This window comes from Mirounga angustirostris, unplaced genomic scaffold (genome assembly GCF_029215605.1).
Source record: "Mirounga angustirostris isolate CCGP_5_RB_7025 unplaced genomic scaffold, mMirAng1.0.hap1 SCAF_8, whole genome shotgun sequence".
Classification (NCBI taxonomy): Eukaryota; Metazoa; Chordata; class Mammalia; order Carnivora; family Phocidae; genus Mirounga; species Mirounga angustirostris.
Genome location: NW_026991716.1, coordinates 53,832,549 through 53,846,357, shown reverse-complemented (window position 1 = coordinate 53,846,357; position 13,809 = coordinate 53,832,549). Strand labels below are relative to the sequence as shown.

The 13,809-nt window shown below is 34.5% G+C and overlaps 1 protein-coding gene across 1 annotated transcript; it reads right to left on the bottom strand.

Annotated features, from left to right (window-relative positions):
- Positions 1 to 7,538: 7,538 nt before the first annotated feature.
- Positions 7,539 to 8,469, bottom strand: LOC123836427 (integrin-linked protein kinase-like). The gene is given in 2 exon segments (XM_045865410.1): positions 7,539 to 7,827; positions 7,829 to 8,469. Coding segments are annotated over 2 exon segments (930 nt in total).
- Between the last annotated feature and the right edge of the window lie 5,340 nt (positions 8,470 to 13,809).

The following is a 13,809-nucleotide window of genomic DNA, read 5'->3' as shown; positions in this document are numbered from 1 at the left end:
ATGACTAGTAATAGCAGCATATCAACCTAGTATTAAAATTGGTCTTCGTTGCCTAATTACACACTGGGATAAATGAGAAAGGAGTGCCAGTGGCATATTGTTGAGAATTCAAAAATTAGCATTTGAAATTGGTCAACCATAAAGAGCACCATTTCACATGTAATTTTTTTTTTTTTAATATTTGGGTTGTTGATGTTTATTCCTCATCATTTCCTATGACTTTTGCAAAACAAAAGGAGAGATTCATTCAAAGTGGACAAAATGAAACCAACTTTTTGTTTGTTATCTTTAAAGTATGAATCACCTACAATAACTCCATTAGCACTAATGGAAATTTGCATGTAATAAATCCTTTTGGTGCCTGGAGAATATACCACAGCTCTTTTAAACTGTCTGGTGCTTTTACCCTTGGGTCTCTCAGAAGTGGTGAGCCATCAGATAAAGTGTTCCTGGAAAGGAATAGGAAGATAATTAGAGTATCTCCAATTTTCTGTCTTTGCATGTAACAGTCTTTTTTTCACCCCCAGAAGCACATGCATACATATCTTAATACTCCCACACAACTACAGAAGGGCTCAGGAAAAATATACTGAATCACATGAAGGAGACTATGGTTATTACTTTTGAGAATCTTATAAGAATTTTCTGTATTTTGTATAATTACAGTTAGTTATAAAAGGGATTAGAGAATGTTATGTAAACCTTTAAGGACATATCTTCTGCTTAACTTTAAAAGGACCAATTGCTTCCTTAACTTAAAAATGGAAAAAAATCTACCAAGATAAAAGTCATACGTTAGTGTATCCATCACTTGGAGTGTTTCCTGTTGTGTCTGAGTGTGCCTCTCAGATTGGCAGTTAGGGTTTCTACATATGAATTTTGGAAGACACAATTCAGTCCCTAACAGATGTGATCCAACTAATCTGGAGCCTCTTTCTGACCAAAATTGAGAAGTTTCCAGAATTAATCACCTCTTTTCTATTTATTTATTTATTTATTTATTTATTTATTTATTTATTTATTTGAGAGAGCACAAGCAGGGGGAGTGGCAGGCAGAAGGAAAATCAGGCTCCTGCTCAGCAGGGAGCCTGATGTGGGACTGGATCCCAGAACCCTGAGATCATGACATGAGCCGAAGGCAGATGCTTAACCAACTGAGCCACCCAAGCATCCCAATCAGCTCTCTTCTATATGACTTGTTAAGTAAAACTCTGGATAAAAGAAAGACTACCAATTAAAATGTTTTTATAAAAATATTCTGTTGCCTTAGGCCGACTGTCACCATGCCCTAATTCATCTTTAGTTAAAACATACAAAATTATTGATTTGTTTCAATTCTGATATAAATGGTAAATCAATAACAGCAATAATAGATTGCATACATTTAAATAGTAATTATATGTTAAGTAGGGATAGTGGTAGTTAACTTTCAAGTATTTATAATTGAGTCTTTAGCAAAACAGATAAGAAAAGTCTATGATATGAAATTATATTTCCCTAATATGAATAATGCATTCTCCCCTACTAGGGATTAGTGTTTACCATATCCCTTCTAAAAGTATCGTGCAGTGGAAAACTCTTCTATATTAATATGTCAATTCAAATTCATCTGTAATTTTTAATAGCTATTTTAACATTTACTTTTTAATAAAGCTGTTTCTTTCCCAATAAACCAGATAATTAAAGGGCTTAAAAATAACCAAGCTAGAAAATATTTATTTTAATGGGCATTCCATTTGTACATGAATTTCTTTTAAATATGTTTAATTACAATAAAATGATATTTAAATGCACTAGTAAAGCTTGCTAACAAATCTTTTTGTAGAAAAGTCAGTATTCAAAGTGAATATTCTACAGAGTATATGGTTTTTAATTCCAGTGGCCATGGTAGTTTTCTAGTAGCAAAAATTATTTTTAAAATAATACTTAATACTATAAACATATATACAAAGAAAGTTATAAAGGAAAACAACAAAATTCGTAAGCCCACTACTATGGCAATCCATATTGATTTGTTAAAATGAAAGTAAAAATTCCATAAAATTAGAAAATTTAACAAATAACAAGTAAAACCCCCATCTCAAACCTGCACATATTTTCTCTTCCAACCATAGCCTTTTAAAAAATTTCTTATGTTATCTTACATTTTATTACACGTAGAAGTGTATTAATTTGAGCCATATAAAACTGTTCATTGTTGACCAGCAATTTTATGACTCAAACTAATACATGTGATTTTATATCTTGTTTTTTAATCTAATAATATATTTGAGTACTTTTTATATTAGAAAATACACTTTAGATTAAATATTATCATACATATATAATAAATTTAATTTGACTGATGCTCTTTTGGTGAAAATTTATGCATCTTTTTGCTATTGCAACCTTTATAGATATATCTTGATATATGTATGCACATATATTTATAGTTAAACACCTAATAGTGCAACTATTGTATCAAAATGATGCACATTTAAAATTTTTATAGGTACTCTTAAATTACTCCTCAGAATTGCTCCCCCCATAGCACACACACAACTTTGTCAGAACCAGGTGTTACTTATGATTGATAAAAGTTAGTATCTCATTTATTTAGTTGCGAGTTGAACATTTTTTCATATGTATTCATTTATCATTTGTGTTCCTATTTCTCTTTCGGTAGATTGCCTATACATATGCTTGGTTCCTTTTATTTTCTTATTGATTTGTAAAACACTGATTTTCATATCTCCTTGTACACTCCTTATAAGACAATTGGTGCTTTATTTACCATATATCTTGTAATTTTGCTGAGTTTGTTTACTAAAATCACATATAAATTTATCCAGCTTTTCCTTTTAGAAATCTTGGGTTATTTTTACATTCAAATCCTTGATCTATCTGGAATTTATTTTGATATAGAAGTGAAGATGACATTTAACTTTATTTTTTTTTTCTGAAAAGTCTGTTGTCACTATTGTAAATGACCCATCATTCCTGTTAGCATGCATCTCACCAAATTTTCTCATTGTTTTACATGGATTTCTTAACAATCTTGGATTTCCGAAAGAAATATATCACAAGTAATGATAATTTTAGCAGATGAAACACTGGCCACATTGAATAAGAAATTTGAGAGTTAAAAAAATACTAATTCCATGATAATGGTTGAATTATCTAGAGCAGAAAATTTATAAAAGGTATAAGTCCAAAGATTAACCTTTGTAGAGTATCAAATATCAGTTTATATTTAATATTGGAGAAGGTAAGAAAAACAATTAAAGTAGAAGTTTCTCTCACAGGAATTGGAAGAGAACCATGGGAGCATATTGTTGCCTAAGTCAGAGAACTTAAAAAAGTGAAAATTGAGACAAAAAAACCCTCTAAAATTAGTGAGAAAAGCAATTTGGACTCAGTTACATGCACAAAATTAACATTAGAGATCAAAGAGGGAATAGTATGAGTAGAGGATGTCTCAGTTTGCAGATTATTCTTTCTAGAAGTTGGAGATGCCAAGGAGAAACACAGCGGAAACCATCTCTAAATCAAAGATGTTTTTAATCTGAATCAAGATTTGTGCAATTTTAAAGGCAAAAGAGAAGCGATGAGAGGCAGTGGGCGAATGAGAAAGTGTGAGAGCTAGAATATCCTTCAGAAGTCAGGAAGGATTAAAAACTATGGTATCACTGTAATTTTGAGGAAAATAGGAGCAGCTAAGGACAGAATGCCAAACTAAAAGATGTTCTATTCCACGAAGTTAGGCTTGGCATTTGGGAAACTCTAAAACAACTAATCTAAAAATTAGTTGAATGACATCTAAACATTTAAATATGAATGTAAATTAATATTCTAACAAAGTCCAAAAATGTCAGTATTACTTAGTAATATCCATAACTTTCTGGGAAAGATAACAGAAAGTTAAGAGAAAACATTTGAAGTATTGCAAATGGGGATTTAAGCAAAATTAAGGGCAAAATTTGAATATATAGATGCTGTAGTAACCCCAGAGGAGAGTGCCAGTTAACTTAAACTGATGTATATGAAATTCTTCCTCTGATGAAATTTTTAAAACACCAAATTGTAAAGATTAAGAGCACTGAATTTGTTATCTGTTAGGTATCTGTTATGTATTTATAGGCTGATAAATCATAGATTTTAATAAAATTCCTTTTATCCGTAAATATATTCACCTATACCTATCAGAACATTTTTATATTCTTTGTGAGCAGCAATGGCTTTATTTCTTCCCAGTGTGTGTGTGTGTGTACGTCGCATATATATAGGTCATACACACACACACATATATATACATGTAGGCAAATAAAAAATATATATACCCATATTATACATACATGTATACAAATATACATATATACATATCTATCTCCAAATATATACATACATATATATATACACAAATATAAGCAAATAAAAATCGATCATGAAATTGTCCCAAAAGGTCTTTTGGAAAATGCATTTTCCAAAATTATGTAACATTTATCTTTTATCCAGAATAAACTTAAACATTAATGTTGGCTCTCAAGTAATCATGGCAAAGCAATTTTAAATAAATGTTTCTTTTTTTGGAATCTTTGAATAAACAAGTTTTCCTTTAGTTTATATTAGGTGATATTTATTTTACTTTGATTAGATTGAAAACTGATTTTATTGCTCTATTTCCTGAACATTTCAAAGTAATTTTCAGAGTCTAATTGAACAAACACATCTTATTAGTCTTTCCCTGAGATGTAATAATTTAAACAATCTTATTTGTACTTAAATACAAAGGAAAATTGAATCCAGAAGGGAAATGTAGCAAGACAAAAGGCCACTGTATTTTAAGAATTATTTTTCCCAAAATCTGACTGGTATTTAATTAGATAAGGAAGAAAACCAGACAATGAGGAACTTAGGAACATTATCCCTTGCACCTGGCAATACTTGCCATAACATTAAGCTATTTCCTGAATTAAAATTGCGTTGCTTTCAATTCTCCATAGATGAATATAAAGTCTCTGTTTTGAGAGACCACTTGGTCTTGTTATAGTTTATGAATCCCTTGAAAGAAACCATGAGAAAATAGGTAACTTTGACATACCCAGTATATGAACTATTTATCCTTTTATAATTTTACATTTCAAAATAAAATGTACTACATGTATTCTTGAGTATGTCTTTATATCAAGTTCTCGAACGTAAAATAACTCTACTTTTGGTCTTTTATAATTTTCATGATGTTGCAGTTTAAAAATGTAGTAGGATGTCCCCCTCTCTCTGTGGCTGCAACTTTCTTTAGGACAGACAGATCTGTTGCAGACCTACTAGAGTCAGCCTTAACTTCTAGAGTTCCTTGGAGCTTTCATTTGAGAAACTATATTTCTCAAAAAAAATGCTGCATTCTTCTCTTATTACAAACAAACCTAGATATTAGTGGTGGCTTTCAGATAATGATAACAAAGCAACTCAGCCTTATTTTTTTAGAAGAATACTTCAGCTTAAGAGTTCTGTTTATTTTTTAAGAAATGATGAAAACACATTGCTTTGATTAATGATCTCCATGAGCCTCCTAGGAACTTAATATGCAAGTTCAGGTTTTCATTGACAAGGGATTTCCCACTTTTCATTTTAAATGTAATTAATTATTTCCATGTATATGATATTAATATTACAACACATTGTGTTCCCTAGTGAAGACACAGTTCAGTGTTAGGCTTCTTCATATTTGCCTTTGATCTTTATCCTAAAGAGCTCCTTGTAGCAGAAGCTTAATAATTTAGAGCCACAACCTTGACAAAAATCAGGAAGAAAAATGAAATTACAAGAGATAATGAAAGGGTGAAAATAAATATAGAGTTACATACTTTTCTTAAATAATAAGCTCTCAGGAGTTCTTGGTTGAAAAGACTATGCTAGGAGTGTTAGAAGAATTGTAGATGATATTCCTGCAGTTTATCGCTTCATAGGAAACAGAGACAACCTACTTCAGTATTGGGCCCCATTTGCCAGTCTGGCGTGGATGTGGGAAGTACAGATAATGAGGACTAGGAAGAGGGAGGAAATACTACATTTCAGGAGTGCTGAACTGTTCAAATTCTTTGTGACAGCTCCTATTCACCAATATCCAAACTAAAATCCCACTTGCCCTTATCTACAATGGACAAATGGGAGATATTGGCAGTAAGGAGGCAGATAAAGGAAATCATCCAGACCATGAGGTAAGGTCTGGATGGCTGCTCCAGGGTAGTTTTTGGAATTCCAGAGGATAATCTTGCAACTCAAACATCTAACAGTAAGATAATTCAGCCTTGAGAATGAAGCTCAAAATAAATACGTGGATACTCTGGACCACAAAGTTTGTTTGTTTAATAATATATAGGATAGGGAAAAAATAGATAAAATGAAAATAGAAAAGCAAATAGGATTATATGATATACCCAGAAAAAATTTCTTACAATCAATTATTCAATAATGTGATTCCTATATTTCTTATATTAAGCAAGAAATGAGGCCAATAATCTTCATTTATTGAAATATTTTGTATTATTGACATTATTCCCTTGGATAATTTGTCTTTCTAAAAATCAAGCAACTAGAGTAAATTACTTCTCTATGATACTTTTAGCTTTTTGAATTAACAATCTAAATTTTGTATTCAAATTCATGCTGACAACCCAATTCTTTCAATGTATACAAGTTAATATATTCATATTTTCCAAGAATCAATCCTTATTCCTAAAACTATGAAGAGATTAAAAGTTAATTCATAACATCATGAGGTGAGTTCTATCATGCACTGGGACAGGAAGGAATTCCTTACAATTATATCCTATCAACAAATAATCTTTAAGCACTGATTTTATGCAAGGCAGTTTGTTAGTTCTACAAAATATTAAAAAAAGCAGCTCCTATTCCTAAAGAATATTGCCGCTGACCTAGTTCTGATTGCCATCTTTTCTTACTTTTATTGTTACAATAATTATGTAATTGTTCTTTCCTCATTCAGTTCCTTCTGCTTTAAAGCTGCCTGAATTCTCATGTCATACCCTTCTTAAAATTTTCCTATTTTTCCCTTGCCCTAAATTGCTTAGCATGTAGCCCAAGATTTTCCAATATGTGATTCCAGTCAGTCTCTCCTAGCTTTATCTTTACCAACATCCCTCCCATGTACACTACATACATCACAAAAATACTCATTCTGCAAGAATTTTGTGATATTTTACCTTTTCCCTTGACCTGATATGTCTTTATTAATTTATATCCATTTCTTGTCCATCAAATTCAAATTCAAATCCCACATATTCCAAGAAATCTTCCCTCATCTTTTCCTACCTTGAAGGAAATATTTCCTGTTCTGTGTTTCAGCACCACCTAGTATATTATGGTATTATTTCATTCTCCTTTTGCATCATATTTAATTGCTTTTTTGGTCTCCCCTTTGCCTTGAAACTATTTTGATTCTTGTTTCTTTTTTCTGTACAGATGTCTTTCATTGAGGACCATTTCAAATCCTTTTTTTTTTTTCTTTTTCATAATAAACTTTATTGTGACAGGCAGGGCTAGTCCCTCCCATGCTGGGAGATACTGTGTGGCAAGTGACAAAGCTCTGAGCCTAGCTCTTTTGGGGGCTGCAGTGGTAAGGATGGCGAAGGGGATGGACCCCATGGCTGGGGTAGTAACATGACTGGAGGCATCAAGTGTGCGTTGAAGCTGGGGTGAGGAGCAGGTGGAGACTGACTGGCACCTAGCACTGGGAGCACATTTGGATGCGAGAAAATCCTGAGACGGGGACACTCCTCATTGAAGTCCCTGCTCTTCCTTGTACTCCAGTCTCGAACCTTTAGCACTGCCCTGCCAACGGCCCTTCCATAGTTTTCCAGAGTGATTCTCATTGAGCTTTGCCGGAAAGTTGAGCTGTTTGAAGTCAGTGCCAAAGTGTTTGTTCAGAGTCCCATTTCTGGGCTGAGTGAGGGTGGTTCCCTTCCAGAATGTGTCCTTGTATAGAATATGGTTAGGGTTGTGGCCAATCTTCTCTGCACGCTCTTGGAGGAGCTCTCTCAGGGGTGCCTTGGCTTTGTCCACAGGCATCTCTCCATACTTGTTACAAATGCTAACAAGGGCCCCATTAGCCACCAGGTCCTCTGCAACCTGATCTTGGCCCCCAAAACAGGCATAGTGCAAGGGCAGATTTCCATGCTTGTTCATTGCATTGATGTTAGCTTTATACTGCAGCAGCTTCTGCACAATATCACGGTGTCCATGACTGGCTGCCAGGTGCAGGGTGGTGTTATCCCTATGGTTCATCACATTGATTTGTGTCCCCCGTATGATTAGCATCTCAACCACAGCAGAACGGCCCTCTTGGCAGGCCCAGTACAAGGGGGAGAAGCCATGATCACCCCCGTGGTTGAGGTAGTTCTCCATGGTGTTCAGCCACAGGTGAACAGCCACTGCGTTGCCCCTCTGGCACTGAGTGAAAATGTCATCCATAGCAGCATCTGGGCGCTGAGTCCCCTAGATTGGGGAAGACTGTAGACAGGACTCGGGCTGGGAGGAGCCTTCTTTGGGGAACTCCCCTCCAGCCGAGCCCGCCGTTGGTCCACCCCTGGCCCTCTCCAGACAGCACGGGCCCCCATTCCTCCCTCCTTCTCACCTCCCTTGCCCTTCTCTCAAATCCTTTTTTTAAAGTTTTTATTTAAATTCCAGTTAGTTAACATACAGTGTAATATTTGTTTCAGTTGTATAATATAGTGATTCAGCACTTCCATACAACACTCGGTGCTGATCACAAGTGCCCTCCTTGATCCCCATCATCTATTTAACCCATCCCCCTACCCACCTCCTCTCTGGTAACCATCAGTTTGCTCTCTGTAGTGAAGTGCGTTTCTTGGTTTGCCTCTCTTTTTTTCCCCTATGTTCATTTGTTTTGTTTCTTAAATTCCACAAATGAATAAAATCATAATGGTATTTGTCTTTCTCTGTCTGACTTATTTCACTTAGCATAATACTCTCTAGCTCCATCCATGCCATTGCAAGTGGCTAGATTTCATTCTTTTTTATGGATGAGTAATATTCCATTATATATATATACCACTTCCTCTACATCCATTCATCAGTTGATGGACACTTGGGCTGTTTCCATAATTTGGCTATTGTAGATACTGCTGGTATAAACCATGGGGTGGCTGTATCCCTTTGAATTAGTATCTTTGTATTCTTTAGGTAAATACCAAGTAGTTCAATTGCTGGATTGTAGGGTAGTTCTATTTTTAGCTTTCTGAGGAAACTCCATACTGTTTTCCAGAATGGATGCACCAGTTTGCATTCCCACCAACAGTGTAGGAGGGTTCCCCTTTCTCCACATCCTCTCCAACACCTGTTGTTTCCTCTGTTGTTGATTTTAGCCATTCTGACAGGTGTGAGGTGATACCTCATTGTAGTTTTGATTTATATTTCCCTGATGATCAGTGATTTGAGCATCTTTTCATGTTTGTTGGCCACTGCATGTCTTCTTTGGAAAAATGTCTATTTATATCTTTTGCTCATTTCTTAACTGGATTATTTGTTTTTTGGATGTTGAGTTCGATAAGTTCATTATAGATTTTGAATACTAGCCCTTTATCAGATATGACATTTGCAAATATCTTCTTCCATTCTAGGGCTGCCTTCTAGTTTTGTTGATTGTTTCCTTCTCTGTGCAGAAGCTTTTTATTTTGATGACATTCAATAGTTAATTTTTGTTTTTGTTACCCTTGCCTCAGATGACATATCTAGAAAGAGGTTGCTATAGCACATGTCAAAGAAGTTACTGCCTGTGTTCTTCTATAGGATTTTTTATGGTTTCAGTTCTCACATTTAGGTCTTTAATCCAATTTGAATTTATTTTTCTGTTTGTGTAAGAAAATGGTCCAGTTTCATTCTTTTGCATGTGGCTGTCCAATTTTCCCAACACCATTTGTTGAAGAGACTGTCTTTTTCCTGTTGGATATTCTTTCCTGCTTTGTCAAAGATGAATTCAACATATAGTTGTGGATTTTTTTCTCGTTTTTCTTTTTTGTTCTATTGATCTATGTGTCTATTTTTGTGCCAGCACTGTACTGTTTTGATCACTACAGTTTGTATTATAATTTGAAGTCTGGAATTGTGATGCCTCCAGCTTTGCTTTTCTTTTTCAAGATTACTTTGGCTATTCCGGGTCTTTTCTGGTTCCACATAAATTTTAGGATTACTTGTTCTAACTCTGTGAAAAATGCTGTTGGTATTTTGATAGGGATTGCATTAAATGTGTAGATTGCTATGGGTAGTACAAACATTTTAACAGTATTTGTTCTTCCAATCCATGAGCATGGAATGTCTTTCCATTTCTTTGTGTCGTCTTTAGTTTCTTTCATTAGCATTTTATAGTTTTCAAAGTACAGGCCTTTCAGCTCTTTGGTTAGGTTTTCTTCCTAGGTATCTTATTGTTTTTGGTGCAATTGTAAATGATTCCTTAAATTCTCTTCCTGCTGCTTCATTGTTGGTGCATAGCAATGCAACAGATTTCTGTATGTTGATTTTTTATCCTGTGACTTTACTGAATTAATTTACCAGGTTTTTAAATTTTATTTATGAGAGAGAGAGAGAGAGAAAACAGGTGGGGGGAGTGGCAGAGGGAGAGGGAGAAGTAGACACCCCACTGAGCAGGGAGCCCAACTTGGGGCTCGGCCTGATCCCAGGACTCTGGGATCATGACCTGAGCTGAAGACAGACACTTAACCGACTGAGCCACCCAGGCACCCCTCATTTATCAGTTTTAAGAGCTTTTTGGTAGTCTTTTAGGTTTTCTATATAGAGTGTCATGTCATCTGTAAATAGTGAAAGTTTTACTTCTTCCTTGCCAATTTGGATGCCTTTTTTTTTTTTCTTTTTGTTGTCTGATAGCTGAAGCTAGGACTTCTAGTACTATGTTAAAAAACAGTGGTGAGAGTGGACATCCCTGTCTTGTTCCTGACCATAGAGGAAACCTCTTAGTTTTTCCCCATTGAGGAGGATATTTGCTGTGCGTTTTTCATATGTGGCTTTTATTATGTTGAGGTATGTTCCTTTTAAACCTACTTTGTTGAGGTTTTTGTTTTTTGAGGGTTTTTATCATGAAGGGATGTTGTACTTCAAATCCTTTTTTTAGGGGCACCCTGGAGGCTCAGTTGGTTGAGTGACTGACTCTTGATTTGGGGTCAGGTCATGATCTCAGGGTCATGGGATCTAGCTCCATTCAGCGGGGAGTCTGCTTGAGGATTTTCTCTCTCTCCTTCTTCCTCTGCCCCTCCCCCCAGTCGTGCACACTCTCTCTCTTTCTCTAAAATAAATAAATATTTTTAAAAATATGTTTTTTAGGGGTAAAAAGATTATATCAGTGAATAAATGTCTTTTCTTCTAGGTTGAACATTAGATAAAGGCAGGACCACATCGTGGTTGCTTTTACCTTAATCAATAAATACATGCTAATTGGATTGAAGGTGATATAAATTGAATTGTTTTCAACACCAATTAAATGAAAGATGCTTCAGAAAGAATTTTTATAAATAAGAAAGAGACCTGAGGTTTGCTATGCAAATTCATACTAATACTGAAAATCCTTTGAGTGGTAAGTCACTTTGTAGGTTTCATGTTTTGTCAGACACAATTTATATTTCAAATTATGGAAGGATTGAAAGTTGTAAGAGTAAGAATAATTTCTGATATGATAAATTAATATCAAAGCAAATGCTAATTTTATAAGGAATCAGTGGGGTTATTTAACCCTAGGTACTTTTGTTTGAATATTACTGGTTCTGGCTAATGAATGAGAAATTAATAGAGAGAAAATAAAGTAGCACAAGTATACACCAGACTTAGTAAATACCAGAATGAGAAAACACCCATAGTTTATCTAATCAAACCATGTGTGTTGGTTCCAGACACACCTGATGGCAGGGACATTTGCCTGGAGGGCAGTGTTCTTCATGAAAATATTTAAATGCATCTATGTTACTTTATTCATTTTTTATAAGCCATTATGTCATTCATCTATGTATTTTTCAAATACTCCTTGAATCTGTTAATATTGTCAACTTGTAACACAGCTTTAACAGATTCCACCTACTGACTCAAGCCAATCAAATCCAAATAATATTTACCAAGTGCCTATGATAAGCCAGCCTCTATTCTGAGCAATGTTATTCAAAAGCATAACAGCAGACTTTGTTTTAAGAAGATTGGCTAACATAAACACTGTTATAAAATAGCATGATGAAACAGCCAGTGGTAATTTTACATAAGTATTAGAAGAGCTTGGAAGAGAAGCTTCTAATCTGTACCAGTAGGTCTAGAGTTGGCTTTCAGGAAAAATTGAAGACTATTAGAAAACTTGAAGCAAAGTTACACAGTTAGAAGTGAGGGAAGATGGAAGAAATGGAAATTCCAAGCAGAGGAGAAAGTGTGAGTTAAAGCACAGAGAAGCATGAATCAGTAGAACTGGAAACTGCTGACAGTTCAGGGTTGCTGAAAGATAAACCATCCTCAAACTGGCATGAAAGGTATGACCAGTATTTCTAATGTCTTAGAATTTGGTCAATAAAACTATGGTTGCTTTCTCTTTTGTGTTGCACGTCTTTAAAAAAAAAATTCTGACCTTTTAGGACAACAGTCATAATAGGTATAATGGTAATAATATATATCATATAATATATAATTAGATATTATAGATAAACATATATTATACATAATAGATAATACACAATAATATATATTATGTATATATAATAATACCTATATAAGTGTATACATAATGATATGTATATATTATATGTAGTTATAAGACATAATTATATATAATTTCTTAAAGGCTTATGTGCCAGACATTGCGCCAAGTTTTTTGCAACTGTCATCCAACTTTATCCTCACAAAATCATTTGAAGTAGATAGTATTATCAGCCCCATTTTACAGAATGAAGAAGTGAACTTAGTTGTCCAAGTTCTTATTGTTACCAATAATGGAATCCAGATAATCTTAGGTGCCTTCACTGAACACTTGAAGTTTCTCTGTATCATTTCGAGGTAGTAATTAACCTTTCATTAATTGCATTGTATTTTTTTTAAGATTTTATTTATTTATTTGACAGAGAGAGACACAGCTAGAGAGGGAACACATGCAGGGGGAGCGGGAGAGGAAGAAGCAGGCTTCCCGTGGAGCAGGGAGCCCGATGTGGGACTCGATCCCAGGACCCTGGGATCATGACCTGAGCAGAAGGCAGGCGCTTAACGACTGAACCACCCAGGCACCCCTCATTAATTGAGTTTTTAAGCAAAGAACTTTTTAAGTGAACAATTCTAAGGTGTGGTTTGTCATTTTCTCTGTTCTCCAGAATGATGTGGAATTTCCTATGGAAAATCTTAGGACCCCATTCGTCACTGATGTTCTTTGAGAAATAGTTATTTTGGCTCCTCAAAGCTCTTTAACTCTCTACGCCACTTTTTGTCACTTTCTAAATTATAATTATCCATTCAGTCATTCAGGATTAGATCATGGTTATTATATTTTTAAATCTGTTCTCTCTTCTGTCTTTGAACTGGTAAGTTTCTCTCAAGAAATGGATGCACGTTTTCTGCTTTTTGAAGAAGATGATATACCTAATACTAAGACAACATCTACACTGTGACTTCTTAACCTTGATTAAATTAACATTCTATTCTGAGTCTACCCCATATCATATTTTTCCCTTGAGCTCAGACAAAATTAGTACAAATTTGTATTGTTCTTGTTTTTATACCTTCAGAAACTTTGAATTATAGTTCTGACATTTAAAGAGAGAA